The sequence below is a fragment of the Neofelis nebulosa genome, chromosome 6 (genome assembly GCF_028018385.1).
Source record: "Neofelis nebulosa isolate mNeoNeb1 chromosome 6, mNeoNeb1.pri, whole genome shotgun sequence".
NCBI lineage: Eukaryota > Metazoa > Chordata > Mammalia > Carnivora > Felidae > Neofelis > Neofelis nebulosa.
This window is the reverse complement of record NC_080787.1, coordinates 37,541,863-37,569,029: the sequence shown is the minus strand read 5'-3', so window position 1 is coordinate 37,569,029 and position 27,167 is coordinate 37,541,863. Positions and strand designations below refer to the sequence as shown.

The 27,167-nt window shown below is 55.9% G+C and overlaps 1 protein-coding gene across 1 annotated transcript; it reads left to right on the top strand.

Annotated features, from left to right (window-relative positions):
• Positions 1 to 261: 261 nt before the first annotated feature.
• On the top strand, positions 262 to 25,362 carry TEAD3 (TEA domain transcription factor 3; the record flags this gene model as incomplete). The annotated part of the gene is made up of 13 exons (XM_058736138.1): positions 262 to 616; positions 10,275 to 10,526; positions 12,329 to 12,393; positions 17,354 to 17,416; positions 17,605 to 17,667; positions 19,077 to 19,214; positions 19,325 to 19,374; positions 19,955 to 20,016; positions 20,790 to 20,923; positions 21,117 to 21,290; positions 21,505 to 21,645; positions 21,724 to 21,876; positions 22,055 to 25,362. Coding segments are annotated over 13 exons (1,764 nt in total), but the record flags the coding sequence as incomplete, so codon positions are not given.
• Between the last annotated feature and the right edge of the window lie 1,805 nt (positions 25,363 to 27,167).

Genomic DNA, 27,167 nt, shown 5'->3' with positions numbered 1-27,167 from the left:
GCCTCGGCAGCTCCGGACTCGGGGAGGGGGGGGGGAGGGGGCGGGTAGGGAGCCCTGAGGCCCGTGCGCTTCGGCCCCCCGGGGCTCCTCGTGACGCGGCACCCCGACGGGAGTCCAGCCGGCTAGGCGGGAGCTCCGCCCTCGGCTCCGCCCAGCCCCGAGCCCCAAATTGCGGTGGGGTCCTGGGGAGGTGGGGTAAGGCCCGGCGTGCAGGGAGAAGTTGGGAGCGTGGCACTGGCAGGCGGGGAGCGAAGCGCCTAGGCGCGGGAAGGCCGGGAACAGCCACAGGTCGCGAAGCCATGGGGTGGGCAGCCCGAGCGCCGACTGGGGGCGGCCCCGCGCGGCCCGGCCCCGCCCCTCCCGGTCGGTGCCCGCCCCCCTGAGCGCCCCGCCCCCTCCTTCCCCGCAGCCCCCACCCCCCGCCCCGGCTCCTCAACACAAACTTTCCGTCCCGCTCGCTCCCTCCTCCGCGCCCGGCGCCTCCCGCTCCGGCCCGGCTCATTCCGCACATTCCGGCCAGCCCCCTCCCCAAGACCCCCCTTTCCCGGCCCCCCTCTCAGCTTTTTCGGGCCCGGCGGAGCGGCCCGGCCGGAGCGCCCCCCCGAGCTCGGACCAGGTAAGCCGGGAGGACGCCGGGAAGAGGCCGTACTGGGAGAGGTGGTTTGGTTGGCTGGTTCTGGATTGGGGGGGCACTCGCGGGGGGCTAGATCCCCGAGCTATTGTCCAGCTTGAGCCTGAGCCCCGGATCTGGGTGCCGGGAAGTTTAGAGGGAAGGGGGGGTAAAGCTCTCCGGGAAGCCCCGCCCACCCCTCCCACCCCTACCCCCCTCCCCCCGCGACCCGGACGAGTTGGTTGGGGGAGGTCGGGGAACCGGGAGATTGTCTCCGGTGCCTTCGTCTGTCCCACCGTCCGAGTATGGGGTGCCGAGGCAGGGGTCTTGGGGGCGCACGGTTCGGGGGCCCTGCCACTGGGGAGCTCGTACCCAGGACTCCCAGTCCCGGGCCCCGCCGCCCTTTGGACTCCCGGCTCGCGCTCTCTCCGAGCCCGCCCGGCTCCAGCTCCACGCAGGCCTCGGGCCCGGCCTCCCGGCGTCCAGGCCGGCTCCTGCGCGCGGTGCCTGTGGCTGCGCTGGATTGTGGAGGGTGACTGGGAGCAGAGCTGCGCGCCCTGGGCGTGTGCCCCCTGAGAGGCAGGGGCTTAAGCTCTAGTCCGGTTCTGTCCCAGTGGGTGGGGGTTCCGAGTTCCAGACCAGGGCTCTAAGAGCCTGGCTCCAAAGGGGGCTGGTTTTGGGGCCTTATTTTCGCTACACTTCCTCAGAGCCTTGTTTAGACTTTAGAGGGTTTGAAGGAGGTTTGTTCTCCCCCCTCCCTCCCTCCCCACCACCATTGTCTGTCATGCCCTTTACTCCTGCCTGGGGAGGAAAGGTCAGGAGTGCCTGTCTGCATTTGGTTTTCAGCTAGCCAGGCCCCGGGAAAGTGTCATTGAGACCCCGCTCTGTCACCTTTTTGGGAGAGAGGCCCTGATCCAGGGCTCAGAGATTCTTTCTGGACAAGAGAGAATGAGGCCTTGAGGGAGGGCTTCTCAGGGGGCACCTCCCTCTTTGCTTTCTCTCTCTCCAGGTAGAGGCAGAACCAGGTCAGGCCTGGACTTGTAGTCCAGGAAAGCAGGGGATGGGGGTAGGGACTGGACACAGCTCTAGGGGCTGGTGCCCATGGTGGCTCTGTGTATCCCATCTCTTGCGGTTGGTTCTGTGTATATACATGTTCCACCCCAGTGCAGGGGCGAGGACACCTCCTTGGTTAGCATGTTGGGGACAGCCTGGGACAAGGAGAATATCCAAAGACCCCAAAAGTTGGAGATGTGGGAGAATTATGTTCTCCTCCCTTCCAGATTCTTGTAGCTCCTTTTCCAAGAACCGCCCCCCCCTCCCCCCACCAGGAGGGTGTCACTTCAGGACATGGTTCTATGGTCTTCTGGATCCCTGCTCACCCTGTGGGTAGGGGATGGACAGATGTATCTTCTAGGAATAGGCTGTCAGGTGAGGGTGACTTCAGGGGCCCTGATGCCCCCTCTTCAGGGAGAGGTTAAGAACCAATTGGATTCTCAACCTCATGAGCCTTTCTCCCACCCCCCTAAGGGAGGGAATAATAATTAATGCTAATTAGCGTATTTGGACTGGGGAATGGCTCAGTGGGATGGTCAATGATTGGCAGGACAGAGCTCTGTGTGTGTGTGTGTGTGTGTGTGTGTGTGTGTGTGTGTGTCTGCATCCTGGTCTGTGCTCCCACCCTCACCCTCAGGTGCACCCTGTGCATTCTGCCGGTTGAGGAAATATTAAAACGAGAAGGGGATATCTCAAAGAGAAGGTCAAGGAACTAGAGATCTGGTCCCAACTGGGCTTTTAACCACCTGTGTCATCTGGGCCCTCAGTTTCCCTGCTCAGAATAAATGACTTCTCAGGTCCCTTATCTTTGAGCACCTTCCAGAGTCCCAGCCTCCTAGTCAGCTGGCCTGCCTTCTCCTTCCATTATGGAACGTGAACCTGGTGAGGTCTGGAGAGGTGAGTGGGTGATCCAGTGGCCTAAGGAAGAAGGTGAGGACAAACCAGGGGGTGACTGAGGAGTATGTAAACCAGGGGAGTACGGCTGAAAGGGTCGCAGGCAGCAGGCAGCAAGGGACAGGGAAGCCAGGCAGAGCTGAGGAAACTTGTCCTCTGAAGTGGCCCTGGGGTCTGGCAAGGTGGCCAGGATGAATTGTGTTGAGAGGTCACTTGGATGGCCTGCCCCTCAGCCAGATTCCTGGACCCCACTAGGGGCTCGGGGCAGAAGCTGGAAGGGAACAGAAGCTACCAGTACCCCCTACCTCCTCACTTACGAAGGGATGAAGAGCTGAAGAGTCCACCCACAGTGAGGAGAGGGGAAGGGATCTGGGGTGCCAGACCCCAAGGAGCCAGGGAGCCATGAGGGCTATTAATACTGCAGCTTAAGAGCTGTGGAGGAAGCTAGGAGGTCACAGCCTCTTCTTCCCACATGGGGGCTGCAGAAGCTGTGGGGTTGGAGGGGTGGCCTTGAGGAACCAGGTCTCCATGGGCCTGTGGGGCAGCCCTGGGGCCATGGCGGGAACTTCTGTGGTCAGAGGTCAGCAGATCACATTCAGGCCTGTCCTCAAGGCCTTGCCCTGGCCTCACCTCTCTCCTGGTGTTGTGCCAGCCTAGGCTTGTCTGCAGGAGGTGTGCTGCCCCTCAGAGGAGGACCCGAGAGGGGAAAGGACTTCTTTGCCTGTCCTCTAAGGGTCCCGCAGAAGCCTGGAGGCCAGAGAATCCTGTGAGGACACGGGTCTCCCTAAAGCCTTAGCCCTTGAGGTTTCCTAGAGTGCTGATTGTTTCCTGTGCTCCCTGCCAGTCCCAAAAGGACAGGAAGTGATAGAGGGAAATGAGAATGCAGCCATGTGTGACGCTGGACGTGTGTGAGACAGAGGCTGAGTGGGACATTCTGTGTGGGTGACACTGTGTGTGCGGGGGGTGTGCGTGTGACAGAACCGGCTAAAACCAGCTTGCGTGACTGCATGTGAGGCTGGACTTGTATGCGAGGGAAGCCTTATGTGACATTGCCCGTGACTTTGTAACACTCGTGTGAGTGACCGACACCGTGTGTATGTAGGAGCCACCATGACCGACAGGCTCAGCGTGTGTGTGAAAGAAAGCCATACACGCGGTCTCTGTGTGTGAGTGGCCATCATGGGGGACATGTTTTATGGAAGACCCAACAATGTGAGCCTCTGTCTGACACCGGATGGGATCCTGATGCTCGGAATACATGAGGGACGCTGCGATCGTTTGATGCCGTGTGTGTGTGTGTGTGTGTGTGTGTGTGTGTGTGATAAGCAGAATGAGCCACCTGCATGATGTGTGATGCAGTGGTGTGACTACGTGTGTGTGTGGGTGTGAACAGCATATGAAGGAGCCTCAGGTGTGTAGGAACTCTGATAGGCTGTGTGTGCCACTCTTCGTGACACATGAGAAAAACTAGGACAGGACGTGGTGTGTGTGAGGAGAAGCCATCCTGACACGGTGCTGAGCAGCCGTCGTGATAAGGGGGTGGGAAATAGGCGTGTAGGTGAACCAGAGCTCCAGACCCTGCCCGGGCAGCGCCGCGTGGCACGGGAAGCGCGGGGCATGACTGAGGCGGCCTCTGTGGCTGGGCACTATCTGAGGTTGCTTGGGACCATAGAACAGTGTGGGTGACAACTGTCAGGGCTGTGCCAGGCACACCCCGGATACTGTGTGTGATGAACTTGAGGGCCTGGGACCCCGATTTGTGGGGCGTCCGCAAAGAGGAGCATGAAAAAGATAATCGTCTGAAACAAAGAAGGAAAGTTCGTAAATGCCGCTGAATGGGGCACTTAAAAATGGTTAAAATGGTAAATGTGATGTTATGTATGGGTTACCACAGTAGAAAGTTTAAAAAGAAACAAAGGCTAGAGACGCAGGTAACAGTGACTGTGCGGGACAGTGGCTGGTGGGGGGTGAGGGGGGGTTGGACAAGTATGCGCGTGAGAGAGGAGGACCAAGAGGAAGCCTGTGTGTGTTTATAGAGGACACTGTGACTCTCATAGTGGGGGGGTTGACCGAGGGACTGGTGGCAGCTCAGTCCGTGACGTCACGTGACACAGGGTACCAGGGGCCTGGGTGCAGGCAGGCTGAGGTGGGCCGTGGGCATGTGAATGGAGAACTGGGAAACCCACTTGCCCAAGCTACCCATTGGCTGCCTCCCTGCCCCTACCCACAAGCTGGATTCCTGGTCTTTGCTGCAGTGGGACAAGATGAGGAGACAGGGATTCCTGGCTGGCTCAGTCAGTGGAGCATGTGACTCTTGATCTCGGGGGTCATGGGTTTGAGTCCCACGTTGGGCATCGAGATTACTTAGTTAAAAAAAAAAAAAAAGATGAGACAGGACAGAGTCCCAGTGTAGGGGTGAAGGGAGGTCTGGTCACTGGGCCCCTTCTCTCTGCAGAGGTTTGAGGTCGCTGAGACTCTACCTCCCACTCTCCTACACGGGTGGGGGGCGCAGCGCTGGGACAGTGAGGATCAGCTTTGGGGAAGGAAGCCTGGGGGGCTGCTTGCCCTCTCTGTACCCCAGGAAGCCTGTGCCCTGCGTAGTGGGGGTGGGTGTAGAGAGTCTTGATTCCCAAATTGGAAGCACATTAATAAACCGGAGAGAGGGGAGGAGGCCTCCCCACCTCCCTCCTAGGGCTCTGCAAATTGCTTCCTCCTGTAAAAATCTGTACCCTACTCCAGGGAGGAGGGTACTCCCTCCCCAGCCTGGCAGGGTGTGGCCACTTGGCCAGGTCCCTCAGGGGTCCTTGTGCTGGAGGTGGGGGAGGCAGACACCATCCCCCTCCTGCCCCCTCTGCAGTCCCAACCGGAGCATGGCTACTTCTAGGGTGGGAGCTTCTGGCAGCTGGAGAACAGCTGGCCCCGCTGTGGGGGCGGGTGAGAAGGAAGCAGGGAAAGGCAGAGGGGGTGGGGAGGTTCCCTTAGCCCTCATCAACTGCCCTCCCATCCTCAACCCCCTGGCGGGTCAGCCCAGCCCAGGGTTGGGGGTGGGAGATTGGGGGTGCAACTGCTGATTTCACTAAAATCCCTCTGCCTTTTGACCAATGTTCTCACTCCGAGTGAGAGCACGGGGAGGCCCTGTGGTCCCTGCAGAAGTGGACAGCAGCCGGCCCCTAGTCCAGGAGGGTCACTGGGCTAGTTCGTCCTCCCAGTGGGGCTGGTATGGAAGGGAGGGGGCAGGGGGATGTGGGGACAACACCCACCTGCCTCCACTGGCCTTGTCTGAATCCCCAGTCAGGGCAGTCTGGGGGAGCTCTCTCCTCTCCTCCCTTGAAAGGGAGGTGTGGGCTGGGTGGTTTGGAGGCTGCGGGCCCCGTGGGGGTGGGGGCCTAGGGCCCGTGCGTGCAGCTGCCCAGCTCTGGCCTCCCATCACTGGAGCTGTCCAGCCAGTTATTCCAGCAATCTGGCCCCAGGGTGGGGAGTGGGCAGCAGGGTGCCCCTTATCTCCCCCAGGGCCCCAAAGCCTGCTCACCCAGCCTCCTAGCTCCTAGCTCCCAGCTCCCATCCCTGCCACCACCAGAGGCACCTCTGACCTCTGAAGGCTGAGGGCCCTGAGACAGTGGAAGCAGGAATGGCTGGTCAGACCGGGGGTAAAGGCAGTGGGCCACAGCCTGCAGTAGTAAAGGGCCACTGCAGAGGGAGATAGGAGGTGGTCTCTAAGAGGGACGGAGCAGATGGGACAGGAGTGGGATGCCCTGGACATGGCCCTGTTGTGGCTTCCCTGCCACTCCTTCCTTCTAGGTCTGTCCTGAACTCTGGGTCTTTCTGTTGCCGGCTCCTCCCCTCCCTCCCTGCCCGACTGTGTCTGAGTTTATTGATATTTCCCCTCCCTGCCTCTCTCACCTCCCCCCCACCCCCCCACCCCCCCCCAGCTGTGTGCCTCTGTCTCTCGGGATCTTGGTCTCTATCTGTCTGGGTCTGTTGGTCACTGTCTCTGGGTCCAGCTCTGTCTCTCTCTGGATCTCTCCTTCTCTGGGTCTCACTCCAAGGTTTTGTGGGGGTTTTGTCTCTTATTCTCTGGGACTCTCCTGTCTCCCTTGTCTGTCTTTCTTGTCTGTCTGTCTTGTCTATCTGTCTCTGTCTACTTTACCCCACCCCCAGACTCTTCCCAGGCTCCACCCCCTTGCCCCTCACTCAGGTCTTCCTCCCTGTCTCCCACCCCTCTTGGTGGCCCAGTCCAGCAGGCAGACGCCCTGGACGGCTGGGTGAGCACCGACAAGCAGCTGGGGGCTGCCATCCCTCCCCACCCCACTCTGCACAGCGGGGAGGAGACCCTGCCCCCGGCCACCTCTCACCCCAGGGCACCCCTCTCCGTTCCTCCCTCCACCGTGCCTGAGCCCCACACGTGTCCAGCTTGCAGCCGTCTGAAGAGCCCGCAGCCCTGGAGCTGGGTCCCCAGTGGTGTGAGGGTCCGAGGTTCGGTCCTCAACCCACAGCAGTAACTCTGGGAAGACCAGAGCAGCTGGCCTAGACTCCTGAGCGCTGCCCTAGGACAGAGACCCCAGCTCAGCCCCCTGCCTGGCGCAGCTGCCTGCTCGCCGACCCCCACGGGTGTGCCTCAGCCTGGGGGGTACGGACATTCTCATTTGGATGTCAGTCCAGGCACCCACACAGCATACCTGTGCGTGGCTGTGTGGGGCAGGGGTCACCTGTGGGCCCCTGTGTTGGCGCCTGTGCCCACAGGAGTGTTCCTAGAAAGTGAGCCTTGCCCGTGCCTATGAGCCAGCGGAAGGGACGGTGGTCCCACTGTCTCCTTGACTCGTCCTTGCAGCCGCCCCCTGGGCTCCCCTCCCCCTCACCAGCTGCCAGCGGTCCCAGCCAGGGGCCGCCGCCCCGCCCCCCCAGTCTGTCCCAGCTCCCAAGCACTGCTGTGTTCGCCATATTTGGCCACAGTGCTCCTGCGGGGGGCGGGGCGGGGCTGACATCACCCCGAGAAGGGGGGGGGGGCCACCGCCTGGAAGAGGGGAGGCGGGCAGAGACTTGGGGGAGGCAGGAAAATTGCTGTAAAAAGTCTGGGGCTGCCAGGGCCCCCCATGCGCTGGGCCCCTGCTGCTCCGCCTCAGGAAAGGATTTGGGGGGAAATGCGTTGAGGACTCTGTTGGGAGGGGTCTTAGCCCACTGTAGCCCCTCTTCTGCCTCCCCTCATAGCCTGTGGCAGTGTCGGATCTGGGAGGAGGCCCTGCATCTCAACTACCTCAATATGGGAGTCACTGGGTCTCCAGAGTCTTGAGTCTCTGCCCTCTCACATTTTTATTCCAAGAACGTGGCCTCAGGAGTTAAGGAGGGGATGGGGATATAACTTCCGGTGGGGAGAGACAGGCTGGGAGTAGAGGAGTTGGCCGTCTCACTGGTCAGGAGCATGGCTTCCTCTCTCCCTGGCCACCCCTCTGGTGTGGGAGAGCTGTTCCTCCTGGTCTTGGAGGCCTCACAGAAAGGGCTTCAGGAATATGGGTGTCCTTGAAGTTGCCCCAGCTACTTGGGCTGGGGGGAGGCCCCTGGTCTGGACCCCACTGGGTGGGCTCAGAGTGGTTGCCATGACAGCTGGGCCTCCTTTCTGGCTCAAGGTGGTGAGGCTTCTCAGCTTCATCCCCTTGGTTAAGGGACTGAAGCCAGATTGCCTACGCTCAGAGCCCAGCTCCAGCACTTAGTAGCTGTGTGTCTGACAAGTTGCTTAACCTCTCTGTTCTTTGGTTTCCTCATCTGTAAAGTGGGACTAGTAATAGTCTCTACCCCATGGGTTATTTTGAGGATTAAATGAATCAATGCGTGTAAAATCCCAGAACAGTGCCGGCCATATAACAGGTGCTCTCATTAGTAGTCTTTTTTTTAAATATTAATGTTTATTATTAAAAAAAAATCTTTTTAATGTTTATTTTTGTGTGTGTGAGAGAGAGAGACAGAGCACAAGCAGGGAAGCGGTAGAGAGAGAGGGAGACACAGAATCCGAAGCGGGCTCCAGGATCCGAGCTGTCAGCACAAAGCCCAACATGGGACTCGAACCCACGAACCATGAGATCATGACCTGAGCTGAAGTCAGACGCTTAACTGATGGAGCCCCCCAGGCGCCCCTCATTAGTAATCTTAAGTCTATATCCTTCTGACATTTAGGCCTCCTAGGCCCTCCCCATCCTTTGCCACTAGCCACACTCTTCAAGCCTCCCTAAACAGGTGGCCCCGCAGAGAGGACCCTCTACCCATTTGGCAGGACCTGGAATTCTTGTCTGAGGGGAAAGAATTCTCTTCCTTGGCTGCAGAGGGGTCTCCACATCTCTTTCCTACCCTACCCACCCCCCGCTTTCCCTGCAGGCCAGAGCAAAGTCCTTGGATGTAGCCGTCTTGGGCTCCAAGGCTCCCAGGACCCTGATAATGCATTGGCCATGCAGAGTCTGAGGCTGAAGGGGGTTGGGGGTGAGCCTTGGAGCTGTGTGTGTTGGGGGCACTGCCGGGTGTGGTCTAAGTTAATAACCCAGTCTGGCGTGTGCAGGGAACTCAGAGTTTACAGAGCCCTGGCCCATCTGCAATGTGGGCCAGGGCAGGGGCAGGCGTGTGGGTGGTTTATGGGCTGCTGTGGGGCCAGGAGGTGCAGGAACAGGAAGTGGGACGGAGGAGCCAGTGGGGTTGAGCAAGGCTGTTGGCCAGGCACCTTCTCAGCTGCTTCCTTGCCAGCCAGCATCCCTCCCTCCTCGCAATTCCTGGGACAGTCCCAGCCCCCACGTTTAGGTTCCTTGTGAGTTATCTTTTAGGGAAGTCAAAACCACACCCTTCCTGGGTCAGGGACCCTCCCCATCCCGCATAATGGGTCTTCAGCAGTGTTGCACTGGGGCAGGGGGAGATTGAGGAGATGGGGGGGGTCCTGGCTGGGGATGCCCAAGCCCCGAGGAGGAGCAGGCAGAGTCAGAACCGAGCAGCCCCTCTGAGAGCTGCAGACACACCGGGCCCCACTCCTGTTTCTCCTCTCCACTCATCACGATGCCTTTGGCAGCCGCATAACCTTGGGAGCCTCAGTCTCTCATCTGAATAATGGGCACCAGTCCTTGCCTTCCCTGCCTTACCTTTGAGGATTAAATGAATACGAATATGCTTCTTCCCCACAAAAGTGCCGTGTAGATATAGGCATTATTATTTTTTTTTTAATTTTTTTTTTTTTAACGTTTATTTATTTTTGAGACAGAGAGAGACAGAGCATGAACGGGGGAGGGGCAGAGAGAGAGGGAGACACAGAATCGGAAGCAGGCTCCAGGCTCTGAGCCGTCGGCCCAGAGCCCGACGCGGGGCTCGAACTCACGGACCGTGAGATCGTGACCTGAGCTGAAGTCGGACGCTTAACCGACTGAGCCACCCAGGCGCCCCTAGATATAGGCATTATTATTGTTGTTATCGATCACCACCAAGACTATGTCTTGAGTGTTTTATGAGTCAGGCATTGGGGGTTGGTACTTTGTCATGATCTCATTTCCCTCACAACCTGAAGGAGACCTTTTCCTTGTCTTATAGGACCGAAAGCTCAGAGAGGTGATGTAGCTCGGTCAAGGTCACACAGCGCTGAACAGGCATAACCTCTGGTTACCTCCACCCTGCCCTGGAGCACCTGCCCCTGGGGTGGGAGATTGCTGTGATCTGGGAGAAGCCTGGCCCTAACTCCTCTGTGTCTGCCCCACAGGCTCCGGCTGCCCAGTGGGCTCAGGCCCAGAGCCCAGAGCAACCAGCACAATAGCGTCCAACAGCTGGAATGCCAGCAGCAGCCCCGGGGAGGCCCGGGAGGATGGGCCCGAGGGCCTGGACAAGGGGCTGGACAACGACGCCGAGGGTGTGTGGAGCCCCGACATCGAGCAGAGCTTCCAGGAGGCCCTGGCCATCTACCCGCCCTGCGGCCGCCGCAAGATCATCCTGTCAGACGAGGGCAAGATGTACGGTGCGTGCGGGGAGGCACAGGGACACTGGACAGGACCGCAGAGGTGGCCTGGCCCTCCCTGGCACCTCCCCCTGCTCTCTGCCCCCTCACCGAACCGGTTTGGCGAAGTCCTGTGAGGCCGCCAGCCTGCCACGGGCGAGTCTGGGCGTGTAAGCCTGTGTGTCTGGATCCATCCTCCTCATAAACAAGCCAGGCTCGCCCCCTCCACCAGAGTGAGGCCCACACCTTGACACCCCCCTGCGGCTCCTCCTCTCCTCCCCCTGCTGGCCTACAGGTTTCAGGGTGACTCAGTGGACACAGGAAACTGGGTCAGTCCAGTGTGCTCCAGGCTAGGCCTGGGACAAGGTCTTTCCCCACAGAGGGTGGGGAAGCCCCAGGGTAAGACCTGGGGTGTCCTACTGGCGAGTCCCCTCCAGTTCCTGGGTGTGGGATGGGGGCGCTGTGCGCTGGTGGGAGGCCGCACGGCGACAGGGACCTGGGTTAGGAAGAGGGCTGGAGAGACCAGGAGACGCCTTCATTCCTCAGACCACCTCCCAAGTGTCTCCTGCTCTCCTGGCCTGCTCTCTGCCACCTTGCCCATCCCTTGCCTCCAGAAGGGAGTGTCCCCCTCTTGTCCAGCCCTGAGAGGGCTCTCCCAGAGCTGCATTTTTGGGATAACTCAACCCTTCTGGGCCTGGCTCCTTGCCGGCTCCCTCCAACCCTCCCTGACGGCCTATGGCTGACTGAGGCAAGCCCTTAGCCCATCCCCTCCCAGCGTCCATGACCGTGACGGGGGCCAGGAAGGAGACAGCTGGGCCAAGTGGTAAGGACTGCAGTGTCCCTTGTCCCCACCCTCTGTGCCATGCTCGCCCTAGCCCCAGAGCCCACTCGTGGGCAGGCAGATGTTCCAGAGCGCTTCCATAGGGCGGGGGCTGCCTGTCCCTACTGCTACCTCCCAGATGGCTGGGGCAGCCCCACAGGGTATTTTTAGACAGGGCGGAGGGAGTGGGGTGGAGAGGGGCAGGCAGGAAGGGAGGGGCAGTGGGGCTGGTTCTGTCATGGAAGAGGAATTTGGAGAATGTGGCCCTTCTGGGGAGGTGATGGGGTTGGGGGCCAGGGATCCTGGATTTGGGGGATAAAAGGTATTGGCTAAGCATTTGCCGGCATCTCAACAAGTCAGGAGAGACACTGGTAAGCCGTATCATGGCGGTGACAGGCTCGAGGACACAGTGATGTGCTCAGTGACATCTTGACACAGGCTGTCAGGGTAGAAGGTGTGGTGGAGACCATTGGGTCCTTCCTGCCTCTTTCACCAGAGAAGGAAAGGGACTTGTCCAGGGTCTCTCCTCATGGCAAGGACAGCTAGGACAGGAGCCTATCCAGAACTCCATCAGACACCCTTGGGGACGTGTGCCACCTGCGGCAGGCCTCACTCACACGTGAACACTGGTGACAGGCACCGGGAGGAAGGAAGTGCTGCTGGAGCTAGGAGTGAGCGGCCCAGCTGTCCTGCCGCACTTTGGCCACACCTGCCCCTGTCTGTCTGCAGGGAAACCTGTCAGGCGGCCTGACATTGCCCCACCTTCCTCCTCCCACTCTGTTGCCCCCTACTCACTCCCCCAGGGCAGTGCGGGGAGCACCTGGGACTCCCCCTACCCTCCATCTGCCCCGCTCACTCGTGCCCTTGGGGGGCGGCTGGAGTGAAGAGGGTCGGGGGAGGGAACAGAAGAGCAGCGTTGGGGGAGAGGCCTGTGGGTTTCCCAGGTTGGGGCGGGGAAGGGCGGGTCTTGGCCTCTCTTCATTCTTCTCTCACCCCAATCCAGGTCGAAATGAGTTGATTGCGCGCTACATCAAACTGAGGACGGGCAAGACGCGGACGAGAAAACAGGTAGGGAGACACAGGTGCTGCATCCCCGCTGCCCATACACACTCCCCAGGCCGCTCTTGCCGCTGTCGTAGAGAAAGGGGCACTGTCCTCTCTGACCGGCCACCACCACCCCAACCTGAGTGACCTCCGAGAAGCCCCGTGGGGCAGCCTCAGCGGTGCATGGTCACCGCCCTGAGTGGCCCACTGACCAGCCAGCGAGACAGACGGTCGCAGTGACAGGAGTGCGGAGCAGGGCGGCACGGCCAACAAAAGAGTGTGGGCGGGTGGACAGGGTCTGACCTGGACCGGGCAGGGGAAGGGAGGAGGGGGGCCGCCGAGGCTTTCTGGAGGAGAATGCATTTTTAAGTAGGAACTTAGGATTTAGGCAGGCAGAAGAAGGGGAAAGGATTCTGCTAGGCTGAGGAAGTTGGATAGACGTATAATAATTGGGAACCCATACAGGGCTTACTCTATATTAATGTATTTATTCCTCACAATAACCTTATGAGGTGGGTATAGTAATTACCTCCATTTTACAGATGAGAAAACTGAGGCGTGGGGAAGATAAGTAACTTCCTCCAGGTCACGTGGCTGGTAGGGGGTGGACCCCGGACTGAACCCACCGGGCAGGAAAGAGCCACCAGTCAGCAGCGCGGTGGGTGGGGAGAGGGGCGGGAAGAGCCGAGGATGGTGGCTGGAGGCCTGAGGGACAGGTTTCCCCTCCGGGCAGCTGGGTCCACAGAAGGGAATAGAACAGGGAGTGGCAGGTGGCAGCTGTCAAGGAATGTTGGCCCTGGAGCAGCTGGGGCAGTGGACCAGGGAGGGCCAGGCAGAGGCAGGGACCTAGATCCACAGCGATGGTGGCCTGGGTAGTGGCAATGGTGAGGGTAGTGGTGGCGGCATGGAGAGATGATCGGGTGGCTCCCCCGGCCAGGGAGGACAGCTGTGTGCTGACGGGAGGCCTGAAAGGGAGCTGGTTGGGGTGGGTTCCGTGTGGGGTGCCTGGGAGAGAGGCAGGCTGGGCGCACAGACGGGAGGACCGGAAGCCACCTCTGATCCTCAGCTCTTCTAACCTCCCTGTCTGGTGGGGTTTGGACCTTGCACCCACCTCCCCGGATCCCCATGTGCATATGACAGAGCTGACCTGTCCCATCCTGTTGTCTCAAAGGAAGGTTTTGAGTCCACCCCCTCAGTGTGGGAGCAGGAACCTCCCTCGTTTATTCAGGCATTTATTATTTTTTTTTAAATTGTTTTTCATGTTTATTTTTTAGAGAGAGAGAGAGAGACAGAGTGTGAGTGGGGGAGGGGCAGAGAGAGAGAAGGAGACAATCTGAAGCAGGGCCCAGGCTCTGAGCTGTCAGCACAGAGCCTGATGTGGGGCTCGAACTCGCAAACCGTGAAGTCATGACCTGGGCGGAAGTCGGACACTTAACCGACTGAGCCATCCGACACTTAAACGCCCCTGTTCAGGCCTTTATTAACCACTTTCCCTGGGCCAGTTCATACTGCACCGCATTTACTCATTTAGCGAATCAGTGAGCTACTACTTACTATGTTCTAGGCATGAGGGATACGGCAGGGAACCAGGCAGACAAGGGCCCTGTTCCCAGGGGCCTGGGACTGACTGTCAGAGGTGCTGACTAATCATGCCCCCAAGTTCAGATACCCTCGCCGCTACCTGCAGGGAAGGGGTACTTTGCCTCTCAGGCTCTTCCTCTGCCATTAAATTAGCTATTATGTGAAGACACTTAGAACAGAGTGGGCACTGTAGAAGAATTTGCCGCTGCTATTGCTGTTATTATTCTGTCTTTATAAGCAGAAAGCCAGGGCTCCTGACTGGCTCAGTTGGAGGAGCAGGTCACTCTTTTTTTTTTTTTTTTTTTTTTTTCATTTATTTTTGAGAGAGAGAGAGCACAAGTGGAGGAGGGGCAGAGAGAGGGGGACAGAGTATCCAAAGTGAGACTCGAGCCCACGAACCGTGAGATCATGACCTGAACAGAAGTCGGATGCTCAACCAACTGAGCCCCCCTGATGCCCCTAAGAACTTGTGACCCTTGATCTCAGGGTTGTGACTTTAAGTCCCATGTTGGGTGTAGAGCTAACTTAATTTTTTAAAAAAAGACTAAACAGAAAGCCATCGCAGACACAGGAGAAGGGCACTGTCTCCTGCTTCACCGAAAGAAATGTTTATAGGAACGTGTTTGTCAGAGTGGGAAGGGGTCAAGGGACCTTTAGGCTCAGTCCCTTTGACCTGAGGTGTAGGGAGGGTAGTAGAGCCTCTTGATTCAGAGGAACATTGTACCTGCTCCTGGCCAGGTATCCCAGGAAGGCTGGCTGTACGATGATGTGTTACAGGCCAGCTGGGGGCAAGGTCGGAATTTAAAAATTTGGTCATTTTGCAAGGGTAGCGTTCCTCTAACTTGATTCTTTCCTAGAACTCTGATGTCTAATATCTCTGTAAAAGAGGACCCATCTCTTATGAGTTTGAGCCCCACATTGGGTGTGGAGATTACTTAAGAAAATAAAATTTAGGTTGCCTGGGTGGCCCAGTCAGTTGAGCGTCTGACCCTTGATTTTGGCTGAGATCATGAGCTCATGGTTTGTGGATTGGAGCCCCACATCAGGCTGTACCCTGAGCCAGCTTGGAATTTTCTCTCTCCCTCTCTCTCTCTCTGCCCCTTCCCTGCTCGTGCTTGCGTGCTCTCAATCTCTCTCAAAATAAATAAATGGACGATAAACTAACAAAATCAAATCAAATCAAATCAAATCTTAAAAAAATAGATGTATGGATGGATAGATAGATAAGACAGACAGACCCATCCTATGGTTGTGAGGACTAAGCATGTCTTTATGTGTTGCAGAGAGCAACCAGATGACAGGCAGGGGTTTTCTTTGGTTGTTTTTATTTTACTTTTGGTTTAAAAATGTGGTTTTAAGGTTTTTACAGACACATACAGCAATTAATAGCAAGTACAATGCCTCCACATTGAAAAAACAGCTAAGCATTATATTAGGATTAAGTTCCATGTGACTTCCAGCTGTCACCGAGTTGAGCATTCGGCGGTGGTCCTCTGTGCTAAGGGTCCAGAGAATCCTGGCAGCACAGCTTGGTGGCAAGTGGGCTCTGGACTCAGGCCACCTCGGTTCAAATCCCAGCTCTAGCCCCCAGCTGTGTGACCTTGGATAAGCTGCTTCACCTCTCTGTGCTTTGGTTTCATCATCTGTAACTCGAGGGACGATGTGAGTACTGACTTGTCCGTGTCACTATGAAGGTCAGATGAGGGAGGTGTAGAATGCTGACAGCAGTAATAGCTGTGCCCACGAAACATCACTTACTGTCATGATATGGAGCGATCAGTAATCTCGCCGGACACGTGTCTGATTGCTGTGCACGGTGAGGCAGCACGAGGAACACCCAGCCTGGGCCCTAACCCAGTAGCAGAGGGCTGCCCGGCATCACTTATACAGTAACTTGCGGTATATGATTAAAAAGAAAAAGAAACGGTTTCTTTGTGGGGATGAAAACAACTTGCAAAGAAAGCCCACAGCCATTGCTGATAATGCCTGTGTGAAGCATCCTGGAAGGATCCATGTGTCCCCTTGTGTTTCGTGGGAAAACAGTGACCTTTAGGTTCTCTCAGGCTTAGGGTTAGACCCTTGTAATACGCTGGAGAAGAAATGCTATTAAGGGCACCTACTGTGTGTGTGTGCGTGTAGATATATATATGGCCATATCTTTGTCCAAGGAGAAGGAAGGTATGTTGGGGGAGGAAGCTGATGAGCAAAGCAGGAGCAGGGCCAGGCCTGGTTTTATCGGCTGGCAAGCTGTTGGGGTTGACACAGGATGTAGGCAGTGGTACAGGGGGAGATCTTTCGTAGAGGATATGGCCTCGATGTATAATCTGATGGCCCGCAGGAGCATTATGGCCATGGGTGATGACAATCAGAAAAAGGTCTCAGGGTACCTGGCTGGCTCAGTCAGTAGAGCATGTGACCTCATCACGGGGTCAGGAGTTCAAGCCCCACATTGGGTGCAGAGATTACTTAAATACATACATATGTACATACATACATAAATCTGTTTTAAAAAGAGAAAGGGGCACCTGGGTGGCTCAGTCGGTTAAACATCCGACTTTGGCTTAGGTCATGATCTCACATTTCTTGAGTTCAAGTCCCATATCGATAGGGCTCTGCTGACAGCGTGGAGCAGCTTTGGATCCTCTGTCTCCCTCTCTCTCTCTGTCCCTCCTGCTCTCTCTCTCTCTCTCTCTCTCAAAAATAAATCAACATTTAAAAAAAGAGAGAGAGAGAAACTGTCTCCTCTGAAGACATCAGAGAGAAAAAGTCATCCTGTTTTGGAAAAATAAAAAGATACCCTTCTGGGTTAGAGGCAGCCCTACTCCAGGGCACATAACTTCAGCAGCAGACCTTGGGCTGGATTTTAGTCCTTGCTGATTGATTGACTGATTGATTGAAAATGTTTTTTATGTGGTTTTTTTTTTTTTTTTTTTTTTTTTTTTTTTGAGAGAGAGACAGAGCATGAGCAGGGGAGGGGCAGAGAGAGAGGGAGACACAGAATCAGAATCAGAAGCAGGCTCCAGGCTCCAAGCTGTCAGCACAGAATCTTGCCTGACGCAGGGCTTGAACCTATGAACCTTGAGACCATGACCTGAGCCAAAGTCGGACGTTTAACTGACTGAGCCATTCAGGTGCCCCAAGTCCTTGCTGACTTAGGTTCTCTTGTGCAGTGATCAACCTATACAACTGTACATGGTGGTCCTGGAGGCTACCATAGGCCCTTGATCAAAACAGGGCCAAGAAGAGAGCAAAGAACTGGCAGGGCTCAGGGCCCCATAGTTTCCCCCACTTCCATTTGGCCCCAGAGACGAGGGCTGGGGTGCTCCTTGCCCATGGCCGCCCCATGCCGTGCCTCCTCACTCTCTGTGTTTTCCTCTCTGACGGGGCGCGGGGCGGCCCCTAGGTGTCCAGCCACATACAGGTTCTAGCTCGGAAGAAGGTGCGGGAGTACCAGGTTGGCATCAAGGTATGTTGGGCGCCTGACTAGGGCCTCCAGTCCCTCCTCGGCACCTCCACCGCTATCTCCGCGCAGCTCAGGCCTCTGCCTCGGCGGGCTCTCTGGCCCCACTGTGCCTCTTTTCTGGCTGAAGCTCCGTTCTTGCCTCTTCTTCTGCCCTTTCTGCTCTTTTTCTCTCTTTCTTTCTCTTTCTACAGGTCTCTAGCCACTTGCAGGTTCTAGCCAGGCGGAAATCTCGAGAGATTCAGTCCAAGCTGAAGGTAGGGGGTCCCCGCCTTTTGGCCCGGCCCTGCTGTTTTCTGAGACCAGCCCAGGGCAGACAGGTGGCTGAAGAGTATGGAGGGGTGGAGGGTGTCTCAGAAACACAAACAGCAGCATGAAGTCTAAAGGCCACTTCAGGCTACAGAGGGCCACAGCCTCTGGAAACTAGGCAGAAGCCCAGGGGGACCGCCAGCCCTACAATGAGGGAGAGGAAGACCATCTGGGGGCCACTGCGGCTCACCTCTCTTCTTCGTTTTCCTTTTTCTCCTTCCTCCTAATTGCTGCTTGTTGATTGCATGGGGCCTTCGGTGGGCAGGGGGGAGACACGGGGGCATCGGCTGGCAGAGCTGTTGTGGTGGGCATGGCTGTTCCTTGCATTGGACGCTCAATCCTGATGCTCAATCCTGACTGCCTTACGGCTGAGGATCCCAGAGCATGGGGCTCAGGGCCCCTGTAGGCTGTGCCTTCCCCTTACTTCATAGCTGCCCAGCAGACTAAGCCTGCCGCTCTAGGCCCCATGCCTGTATCACAGCTCCAGAGGACCTGGGCAGCCCCCCCAGGGCACCAGCTTGGTCCACCATCTAGGTCTCCAGCATGCCCTCCCTCATTCTGCTCTTTCCAGGGCACGCCCACTGGCAAGCTCTCGCTCTGGGTAGCAGTGGGGTGGGGTGAGGGTCCACAGCGGCCTCTGAGCTCCCTTGGGTTCCTCAGACCCGAGAGCCGGGTGGCCGTTGAGCGGAGGAGGGTGAGAAGACAGGTCCCCGCCCTACATGGCCCTCATGTGTGCCTCTTCTAATCCACCTCCCTCTCCTTCACAGGCCATGAACCTGGTAAGTAGCCTGCCCCTCCCCAGGGTGGGAGATGGGGGGAGAGCACCTAATACAGGATCTTCAAATCATGAATTGTGAAATCAGTTGAATAGGTTGCGACCAGCATGCTTTGAAAATGAACACTGATAGTGGTTCTCAAACTCGAGCCTGCATCAGAATCGCCTGGAGGGCTGGTTGAAGACAGATTTCTGGACTTCACCCTCAGGGTTTCTGATTCAGTGGGTCTGGGCTGAGGCCTGAGAATTTGCGTTTCTAACAAGCTTCCAGGTGATCCTGGTGCTGTTGGTTCATGGACCACACTTTGAGAACCGCTGATGAAACAGAATAGAAAATATGAGTGCATGACACACAGCATAAGGAGGAGCGTTTGGGTATATACTGGGTTACAGAATAAAGTAAAATTATTTCTCACCAAGGATTGTGCTCAGAGGGGTGATGGACACTTAGGAGACCGGCCCAGGTGGGGGCTGGGACTCCCCTGAGCCCGCATAGCAGAGCCCTGAGGGCCTGGGAGGGGCCCTGAGGCAGACCCCAACCCTGTCTCTGGCCTGGCCTCACACTGCCTCTCCCCTCCCCAGGACCAGGTCTCCAAGGACAAAGCCCTCCAGAGCATGGCATCCATGTCATCCGCCCAGATTGTCTCCGCCAGCGTCCTACAGAACAAGTTCAGCCCACCCTCCCCTCTGCCCCAGGCCGTCTTCTCCACTTCCTCACGGGTACAGGGGGCCTGGGAGGTGGGGCTGAGGTGAGGGAGTGCCTTCAGGGCTGGGCTGTGGTGGGGGTCGTGGATGCTGAGGGGCCGCTGGGCTTTGTCCCATCTCTGCAGTTCTGGAGCAGCCCCCCTCTCCTGGGACAGCAGCCTGGACCCTCTCAGGAGTGAGTATTGTGGCACATCCTTCCCACACCCTCATCCCTGGCAGTCATCTTCCCCTTTGATCAGGGTTCCAGCAACAGCTGGGCAAAGTTTTAATGCGAAAACAGAGGATGGAGAGCACCAGCAAGAGAGCAGTGCATCTGTCTATTCATTCATGTGTGTGTTCACTCATCAACCCACTCACCCACTTGTCGCCTGTCCTTCAGCTCCTTCTCATTCAGTTGCTCTCCCAGTCGGTCCCCTAGTCAGCACGTCAGGTAGTCGAGTGAACTCGGTTCCCTCAATTCTAAGAGGACTTTCATCCTCAGACACACCCTCAGTTTAATGAGCAGCTCGGGGTGGGGTCAAAAGGCTACATTAAATGTGCACATCAGTTGTGAGATACAGCAGGATTTCACAAATGCTAAAATGCGGAGAAGACAAAAAGCTGGTGAGTTAGCTTGTCAGCATGCATTTCTGGGCCTTTGCAGAAAGGCTGGGTGGCTCCCTATTGAGACCAGATGAGACTCCAAGTGACTGGACCAGGTGGAAGGTGGGCTTAGGGGTGACCCTCTAACCAGGCTGTGCTCCTCCTGTCTGCAGCATCAAGCCCTTTGCACAACCAGCCTACCCCATCCAGCCGCCCCTGCCGCCAACGCTCAGCAGTAAGTTCCCCACACAACATTGCCACCGACTCCCCTCTGCCCTTCCCCGTCTGCTGAGAAGAGCAGGGGTGGGGCGGGGGGGGGGGAGGTGTGGGCAGCAAGGCTGTGCCTGTGTTTACACTGGGAGGGAGAAGTGGGTGGTGTCTATAGGGGATTGGTACAGGAATAGGCCCCTCACCTTTTATAGTGTTGCTTCCAGAACTCTGCTACTAACTAGTACACACCAACAAAAATACAACATTTATATATGTGTATGGGTATGTGTGTGTGTGTGTGTGTGTGTGTGTGTGTGTATAAAATTCTCGCGTGGAAACACACCAACATCTTAACAGAATTTCACTCTCTCTAGGTGATGAGATCCTGGGTAATTTTTACTCTCCCTATTTTAAAATTTTTTTATTCATTTAAGTAATCTCTACATCCAATGTGGGGCTCGAACCCATGACTCCGAGATCAAGAGTCATATGCTCTTCTGACTGAGTCAGCCAGGCACCCTATTTTTCCCTTTTTACTTGCCTGCATTTTCTGTTTGAATACATGTTAATAGTGATATAAAAATTCCAGGGCTATGTACTACTGGGGCCACTGCAAACAGTTGTGCAGGTTGTACACTGTGCAAGAAGCCGTGGAAAGGGAGTCAAAATCCAACCCGTGTTCTACCCAAAAGGGGTGCCATTTTCTAGTTTGCACAATGCTCTGCGCAGCTGGAGGCGGCTCTATGTGTAACCACGCACACACAGCCATGCAGATGAGGGTCCATCTCGCCCTCCCAGGTTACGAGCCCCTGACCCCGCTCCCCCCAGCTGCTGCCTCTGTGCCCGTATGGCAGGACCGTACCATCGCTTCCTCCCGGCTGCGGCTCCTCGAGTATTCTGCCTTCATGGAGGTGCAGCGAGACCCCGACACGGTAATGTGGCTGGGGGTGGGAGTGGGGGTGGGGGTGAGGGTTTGTGCAATCATGGAGAGACCCTGGCGTGGCGGTCCAGGGCCACGGCTCAGGGTCCTGGGGTGGGGAAGCCACAGGGCGGCTCTGTCCCGTGCAGCTCTCAGGCCTGCACACTTGAGTGCTCTCCTGACCCAGTACTGGGCCCTCCCCACAGTACAGCAAACACCTATTTGTGCACATCGGCCAGACGAACCCTGCCTTTTCGGACCCGCCTCTGGAGGCCGTCGACGTGCGTCAGATCTATGACAAGTTCCCAGAGAAAAAAGGGGGACTGAAGGAACTCTATGAGAAGGGGCCCCCTAATGCCTTCTTCCTTGTCAAGTTCTGGGTGAGCTGCCCTCTCTGCTCCCACCAACCCCTGCCCCCCAGATGTGCAGCGTACCTGGGTCCCCCTGCTGACCCCTGACCCTGCCCTCTCTCCCTGTGGCCTGTGGGCAGAGTGCTGGGGACGGGTCCTTGGGCGAAACACTGGTGTGGCACGCCCAGAAGCCTCCCTCTGGCCTCCGCCCCTCCTGACACCACGCTCGCTTCCCCCCATCTAGGCCGACCTCAACAGCACCATCCAGGAGGGCCCGGGAGCCTTCTACGGGGTCAGCTCCCAGTATAGCTCGGCCGATAGCATGACCATCAGCGTCTCCACCAAGGTGTGCTCCTTTGGCAAGCAAGTGGTGGAGAAGGTGGAGGTGAGTGGGGGCCCAGGGTGGCACGGTGGGGCCGGGAGCAGGCACGCTGGGTGACGCCCTCCTCGTGGCCTTCCGCAGACAGAGTATGCCAGGCTGGAGAACGGGCGCTTCGTGTACCGCATCCACCGCTCCCCCATGTGCGAGTACATGATCAATTTCATCCACAAGCTGAAGCACCTGCCGGAGAAGTACATGATGAACAGCGTCCTGGAGAACTTCACCATCCTGCAGGTGGGGGGGGTGGGGGGGCAGCCGGGGAATGGGGGGCACCGGGGCCTCAAAGTGGGGGTGGCCAGACCCATCGCTCAGGTGAGGAGACTGCTATCCAGAAAGGAGAAGGGTCTTCTCGGCCCCTACACCTGTGGCTCTGTGCCGCCTGACCCCTTGAATCCTCCTGCCTGGCCCCCAGGTGGTCACGAGCCGGGACTCCCAGGAGACCCTGCTTGTCATTGCTTTCGTCTTCGAAGTCTCCACCAGCGAGCACGGGGCCCAGCACCATGTCTACAAACTCGTCAAAGATTAGGCTACCCTCTGCCCCCACCACCAGGATCCAGGACGAGCGTCTGTTCCACACACCTGCCTGGCCCTCCCTGGAAGTCTGGGATTGAGGACTCACCCGCCTGCCAGGCCTCAGGCCCAGGACCCAGGAGGCCTCCCCACCTACCCCCAGCACACACACTCCCTGCCACTGTTCTGCGCTTTAATTGTGGGAGAAGAGAGGAGGGCTCAGTGGTGGGGCAGCCCGCCCTAGATGCTGAACCATCGCCCAGCTCTGCCCAGCCTCCGGTGAATGGGAGGACCCCTTTGGGCTCAGGCACGTGTGGCCGGCAGGGGAGGGTGGAACGGAGACCGAGGGAGTCAGAGTGCAGAGGCCCCAGGAAGGAGAGTGTCGAGTTGGAGTTAGGTTGAGAAGAGAGAGGGGCCCACACTTTCTTGCACCTGCTATGTGCCGGGCCCGGTGCTAGGTCCTATGTGTACCCAGTGCCGTTCTCAGACCACGTGAGGCGAGCACGGGTCGTGGGTCTTGGCGTCTCATGATGTGCTGAGACTTGAAGTTGAGCGACCCTTGCAGGGTGGGGCAGAGTTGGAATTCTCATCCAGGGCTGCCTGTCCCCAGAGCCCAGGTTTACACTACCTCCCTGGAGGGGATGGGAAAGAGGGTCTGTACTAGGGGCTGGGGCCATCCACGTTGGGAGCCTCCTCCCAGGGGAGCAGCTGCTTCTGACCAGGCAGGAAGAGAGGAGCAGCAGGTACTTGGCACCTGTTAGGTGCCCTCTGTCAGCCCCTGTGCTGACCTCCTCCAACCTGCCCTGGCCCAGATCCAGTGCCTGAGCCCGTCAGCAGCTTCCTGATGGGAGAAGGACCCCAGGGGCAGACTCCAAAATAGCTTGGAGCGTCCTGTAGAAAGATGGAGCCCCAGCCTCAGGGCAGACCAGTGTTCCAGGGACAAGGGGTAGCAGAAAGGCTTTGCTATTTTTTAATGCCCAAGACTTGGGTTTGGTCAACCCTTGGTGGGCACCACTCCCTTATGTTTTTCTCCATCTCAGTCTCCCAGGACTCGGACAGCAGCTTCCCAGAATCAGTTCTGGGACTGAAGGTTAACCCTTCCCCTGCTGGCCCTTCCCAACACCCAGGCCCCTCTGCCAGCTTGGCCTGTCTACCAGCCACCTCTGGGCATTCACGAGTTTCATATGAAGTACTGTGCCCCTTCCCTTCCTTACACCACCCGCCCCTGAGCTTCCTGAAGGTCCTCACAATTTGCATATCGCTCAGGCCACTTCCAAACCCAACCTAGGTTTTATAATGTATATTATATTTTTTGTGTATTTTTTAAATCCAGCTGTGATGGGTTATATCATAAACGTGGCGTGCGGCTGGGGCAGGGGCCCTCAAGGCCCAGCTCCTGCTCAAAAAAAAAAAAAAAAAAAAATTAAAGTTATTTGTTTGTGGGTTAGTTGTGTGACCAGTGTATGCCAGACCTCTCTGGGTTGGATTAGCTTCCAATGGGTGTTCCTGCTAGGTTAGCTCCTGGTGGGTCCCCCCACTCTACTCCATCTCTGCTGGAGGGCCCCCAAGCCATACTTGCACTCAGGGTCCCATGAAAGTTTTGCAGATTCCCGTTCTCCCACCCACTCCTGCCATGAGTGGAGTGCTGAAATGTGCCCAGTGCTGGCCTAGGTTCTACTGCTGCATTGTCTCTTTGAAGTGACCTGCCCAAGGTCACACAACTACTGAGGCCCCCTGCTAAATCCCCAGTCTTCGTGGTGGCTACTGCTGGTTCTCTAGCCTGTTCTCACTTTACACCAGAGAAGAACCTCAAGGGGGAAGAGTGCTTTCCCAAGTGGATGGCTGCTAGCAGGGGAAGCCAGATTCCAACCTGTTCTCTGCCTGGAAAAGCCCTGCTCTCCCCTCTGAACCATCTTGTGCTCATACAGCAGGGACCACACAGTGGGGAGGGTGAGGAGACAGTATCTTCAATGGATATGCATTGTTTATCTGAAATTCAAATTTAAATAAGCATCCTGTATTTTCATTTGCTCAATCGGGTATCCCTACTCTAGAATCTAGTTTTCTAGATCATTCTGGTCCAACCTCCAGATTTGCAGATGGGGAAACACTGAAGTTAAATGCTGTATTCACTCAGCCAGTGGCAACACCAAGATTTGAATCTGGTCGGCCGGACTCCCAAGACCATACACCTGGTAGACTAATCTGGTAGCTTTTTGTCTTAGTCCACAGCATTGGATGGCCACCAGACTCACTTGCAAGATGGGGAGGGTGCCTGGAGCCCCGGCCAGGTGGTTGTGGCTCCTGGAGTCAGAACTTGGTTTATGAAGCACCCACTACGTGCCCAGCCTAGGACTGGATCCAAAATCTGATCTCTGGGCTTAACAGGTAATTCTATCTATTGGATGCTTGAGGCATCATCACGTGTGCTGTTGCCTTCTCTCTCCCCCGGAGTAAACAGTAAACAGCCTTCGGGTGATTTAGAATCATGTAGATCTCCTGCGGAAAATCCAAGTGCAATATGGCCGCCTCTCGCCCATCTCCCTACTTCCTTGCCCCCACATGCAAATGTAACAGATCCAGAGGTGGGTGATGTCTAGTTTCAAGGTCCCAAAGTAAGGCGAGGATCAGAATAAGGGGAGTCTTGTGAGGCTGGAGCCCAGGACTCTCCTGAAGTGGCTCTTACCTGCTCAGGGTTCTGTGGGAAGCTTTAAAGGGCCAAGATGGCTGGATCCCAGAGACTGGAGCTGAAGTTCTGCCTTTCCTGCCCGTTTCTGTTCTGATGTCATCTTGCCAATTCTAAGGTCAAGGCCTAGGTGCTACTGTGAGATTTCTTAGGGGCTCTTTATTTCCCTGTAGTGCTAATGCTGGAGAACTGGGGCTCCCCAGATAGCTGAACCCTGAATTCTCAGGTGCACACAAGCTTTTGACGGATCATCCCAGAGGCTGGAATTTGATGAAAATAGCTCAACCTTCTTTCACAATGGAATCTGTCTCCATGCCCGTTTTCCATTTGCTTTCTCTTCTGCTACCTACTCTTTATTGTGCTGCTGGGGGCCTCTTGAGAGCAGGCACCAAGGCTCTGAACAGGTTCCCCACTGCCCAGTAGTGGGTCAGCATTTTAGTATAGTTGGTAAGAATTCCTACCCCAGTAACGTAAGGCTTAATAAACAGAATGGGTTTGATTTAAATCCAGGTGATTCAAATCAATCCAGTAAGACTCAAGTCCCTAAGTATTTCTAAAACACCCACTTAACCTTTCCCTGGAGTTTCCAAACTTACAAAAAAAATTTTTAATCCTTGGCTCATTTCAAACAGGAAGGTGTGTCTAATTCTAAAGCCATCCTGGTCTTTCTCCCCATTCACCAGCATCTAAATTCAACTGAACCAGACCAACAGACTTTACATACTATGACCGAACACTACGTAGGTAGCTACATGTGATTGCTATTTAGCAACTGCTGTTTTAGGAACACTTCCTGGAGAATTGCCTTCTGACTGGTAGGATACACAGGATCACGAATGAGAAACTGCTTCTAAAAAACCCTTGGCTCCACAGGCATTGCTCAGTACTGCACCACTGCTGGCAGGAACAAAAGGTCTCTCTGGTCTTAGGCTCTGGGGTGGTTTGCAGGTTCTGAGAGGCTTTGCCCACTAGGGCCCTTGGGACTTGGCGCTAGAGATGCAGCTGGGACCCATCACAGCAAACTCCAGTGAGGACTTCGGTTTTATGCTTCTGCCTCCTGGCTCTGCCTTGTTGGTTGTATTCAGTGCCTAATAAGCAGCAGTGCGAGAGGCCAGGCGTTAAGATATACTTACACTTGCAATTTTTGATATTCCTCTAGTCAAAGTATCAAACTTTCTTGCCCTCAGTATTGCCTTTTTCTTTCTGATTACAAACATGACAGAACTTCAGGAAATCCCAGATCATCATTTTACTCCCAGAGTTAAACATGGCCAACATTTTGTTAAGTCAACTTCCAATCACTTTTACTATGCATAAACTAGGACTCCAAATTCCGGGCTTATCACAAGACTGCAGCTTTTTTGCCAGTAAGCAAAGTTACTAGCAGTTACTAACTTAAAAGCTAAAACAAAACAAAAAAAACCCTCAAAGATCTTTGGTGAAAACCTCGGATTGTTCATGGTTCAAGCTTGTTTCAAGGTACATTTTTATATATACTTTGGATTAGCCTTTCAGCTGTAAGAGATGGAGGGATGAACCTGTTACTTTACCAAAGTTAAATGAAGCAGGTTCAAGTCTAATGTTAAATCACAGGTATTTCCCATTAAAAAACCAACTTCCCAGTACTGGGTGTTGGAGGCAAGAACAGGGAACTGCCTGCCACAGAGCCTACCCAAGTACAAAGATCTAAAAGTTTCCACAGCCCAATTCTACCCGCTTGCTAAGCTCCCCCAAAAAACAAGGTTGGTGAATTACAATATTAATACAGATCTATTTGTGTTTTCCTAAACATCTCCGAGTAAATTACTACCCCTATACTATGCAGTATTCAACTTGGGGTCACATAAATACTAGATCAGGATTGCAGACAAGAATCTAGGAATCCAAACTCCATTTGGTCCTTGTGATCCCTACAGACTGAGCCTCAACACATCATTTAGAAGGATAAAACCAAACCAAACAAAAAAAGCCCACAGAAAGAACCAATGGTGTAAAAGGGAAGCAACTTCAGCGCACAGGTTAAGCACGCTGCCAAGGACAGAGTCAACGTCCTCACAGTGAAGGCCCTGACTCCCTTCTACTAGTAAGCAGGAGCACTACAGGCTGGAGTCCTAGCCTAGATCAGCCCCTCCAGGGTACAGAAGAGTTTCAGTCCCTGTTAGTAGTCCTATATTGTCACATGTTGTAAGCATCCAAAAGACCTAAATTTTAAGGTAGGTAGAATGCACTTCCTGGTTTGCAGCACGGAGAAAAGGACTAGCCATCACTGGGTGCCAGGAACTGCAGTCATCAGCACAAAGCTCTGGCATGCAATGTCAGCTCACAGAGC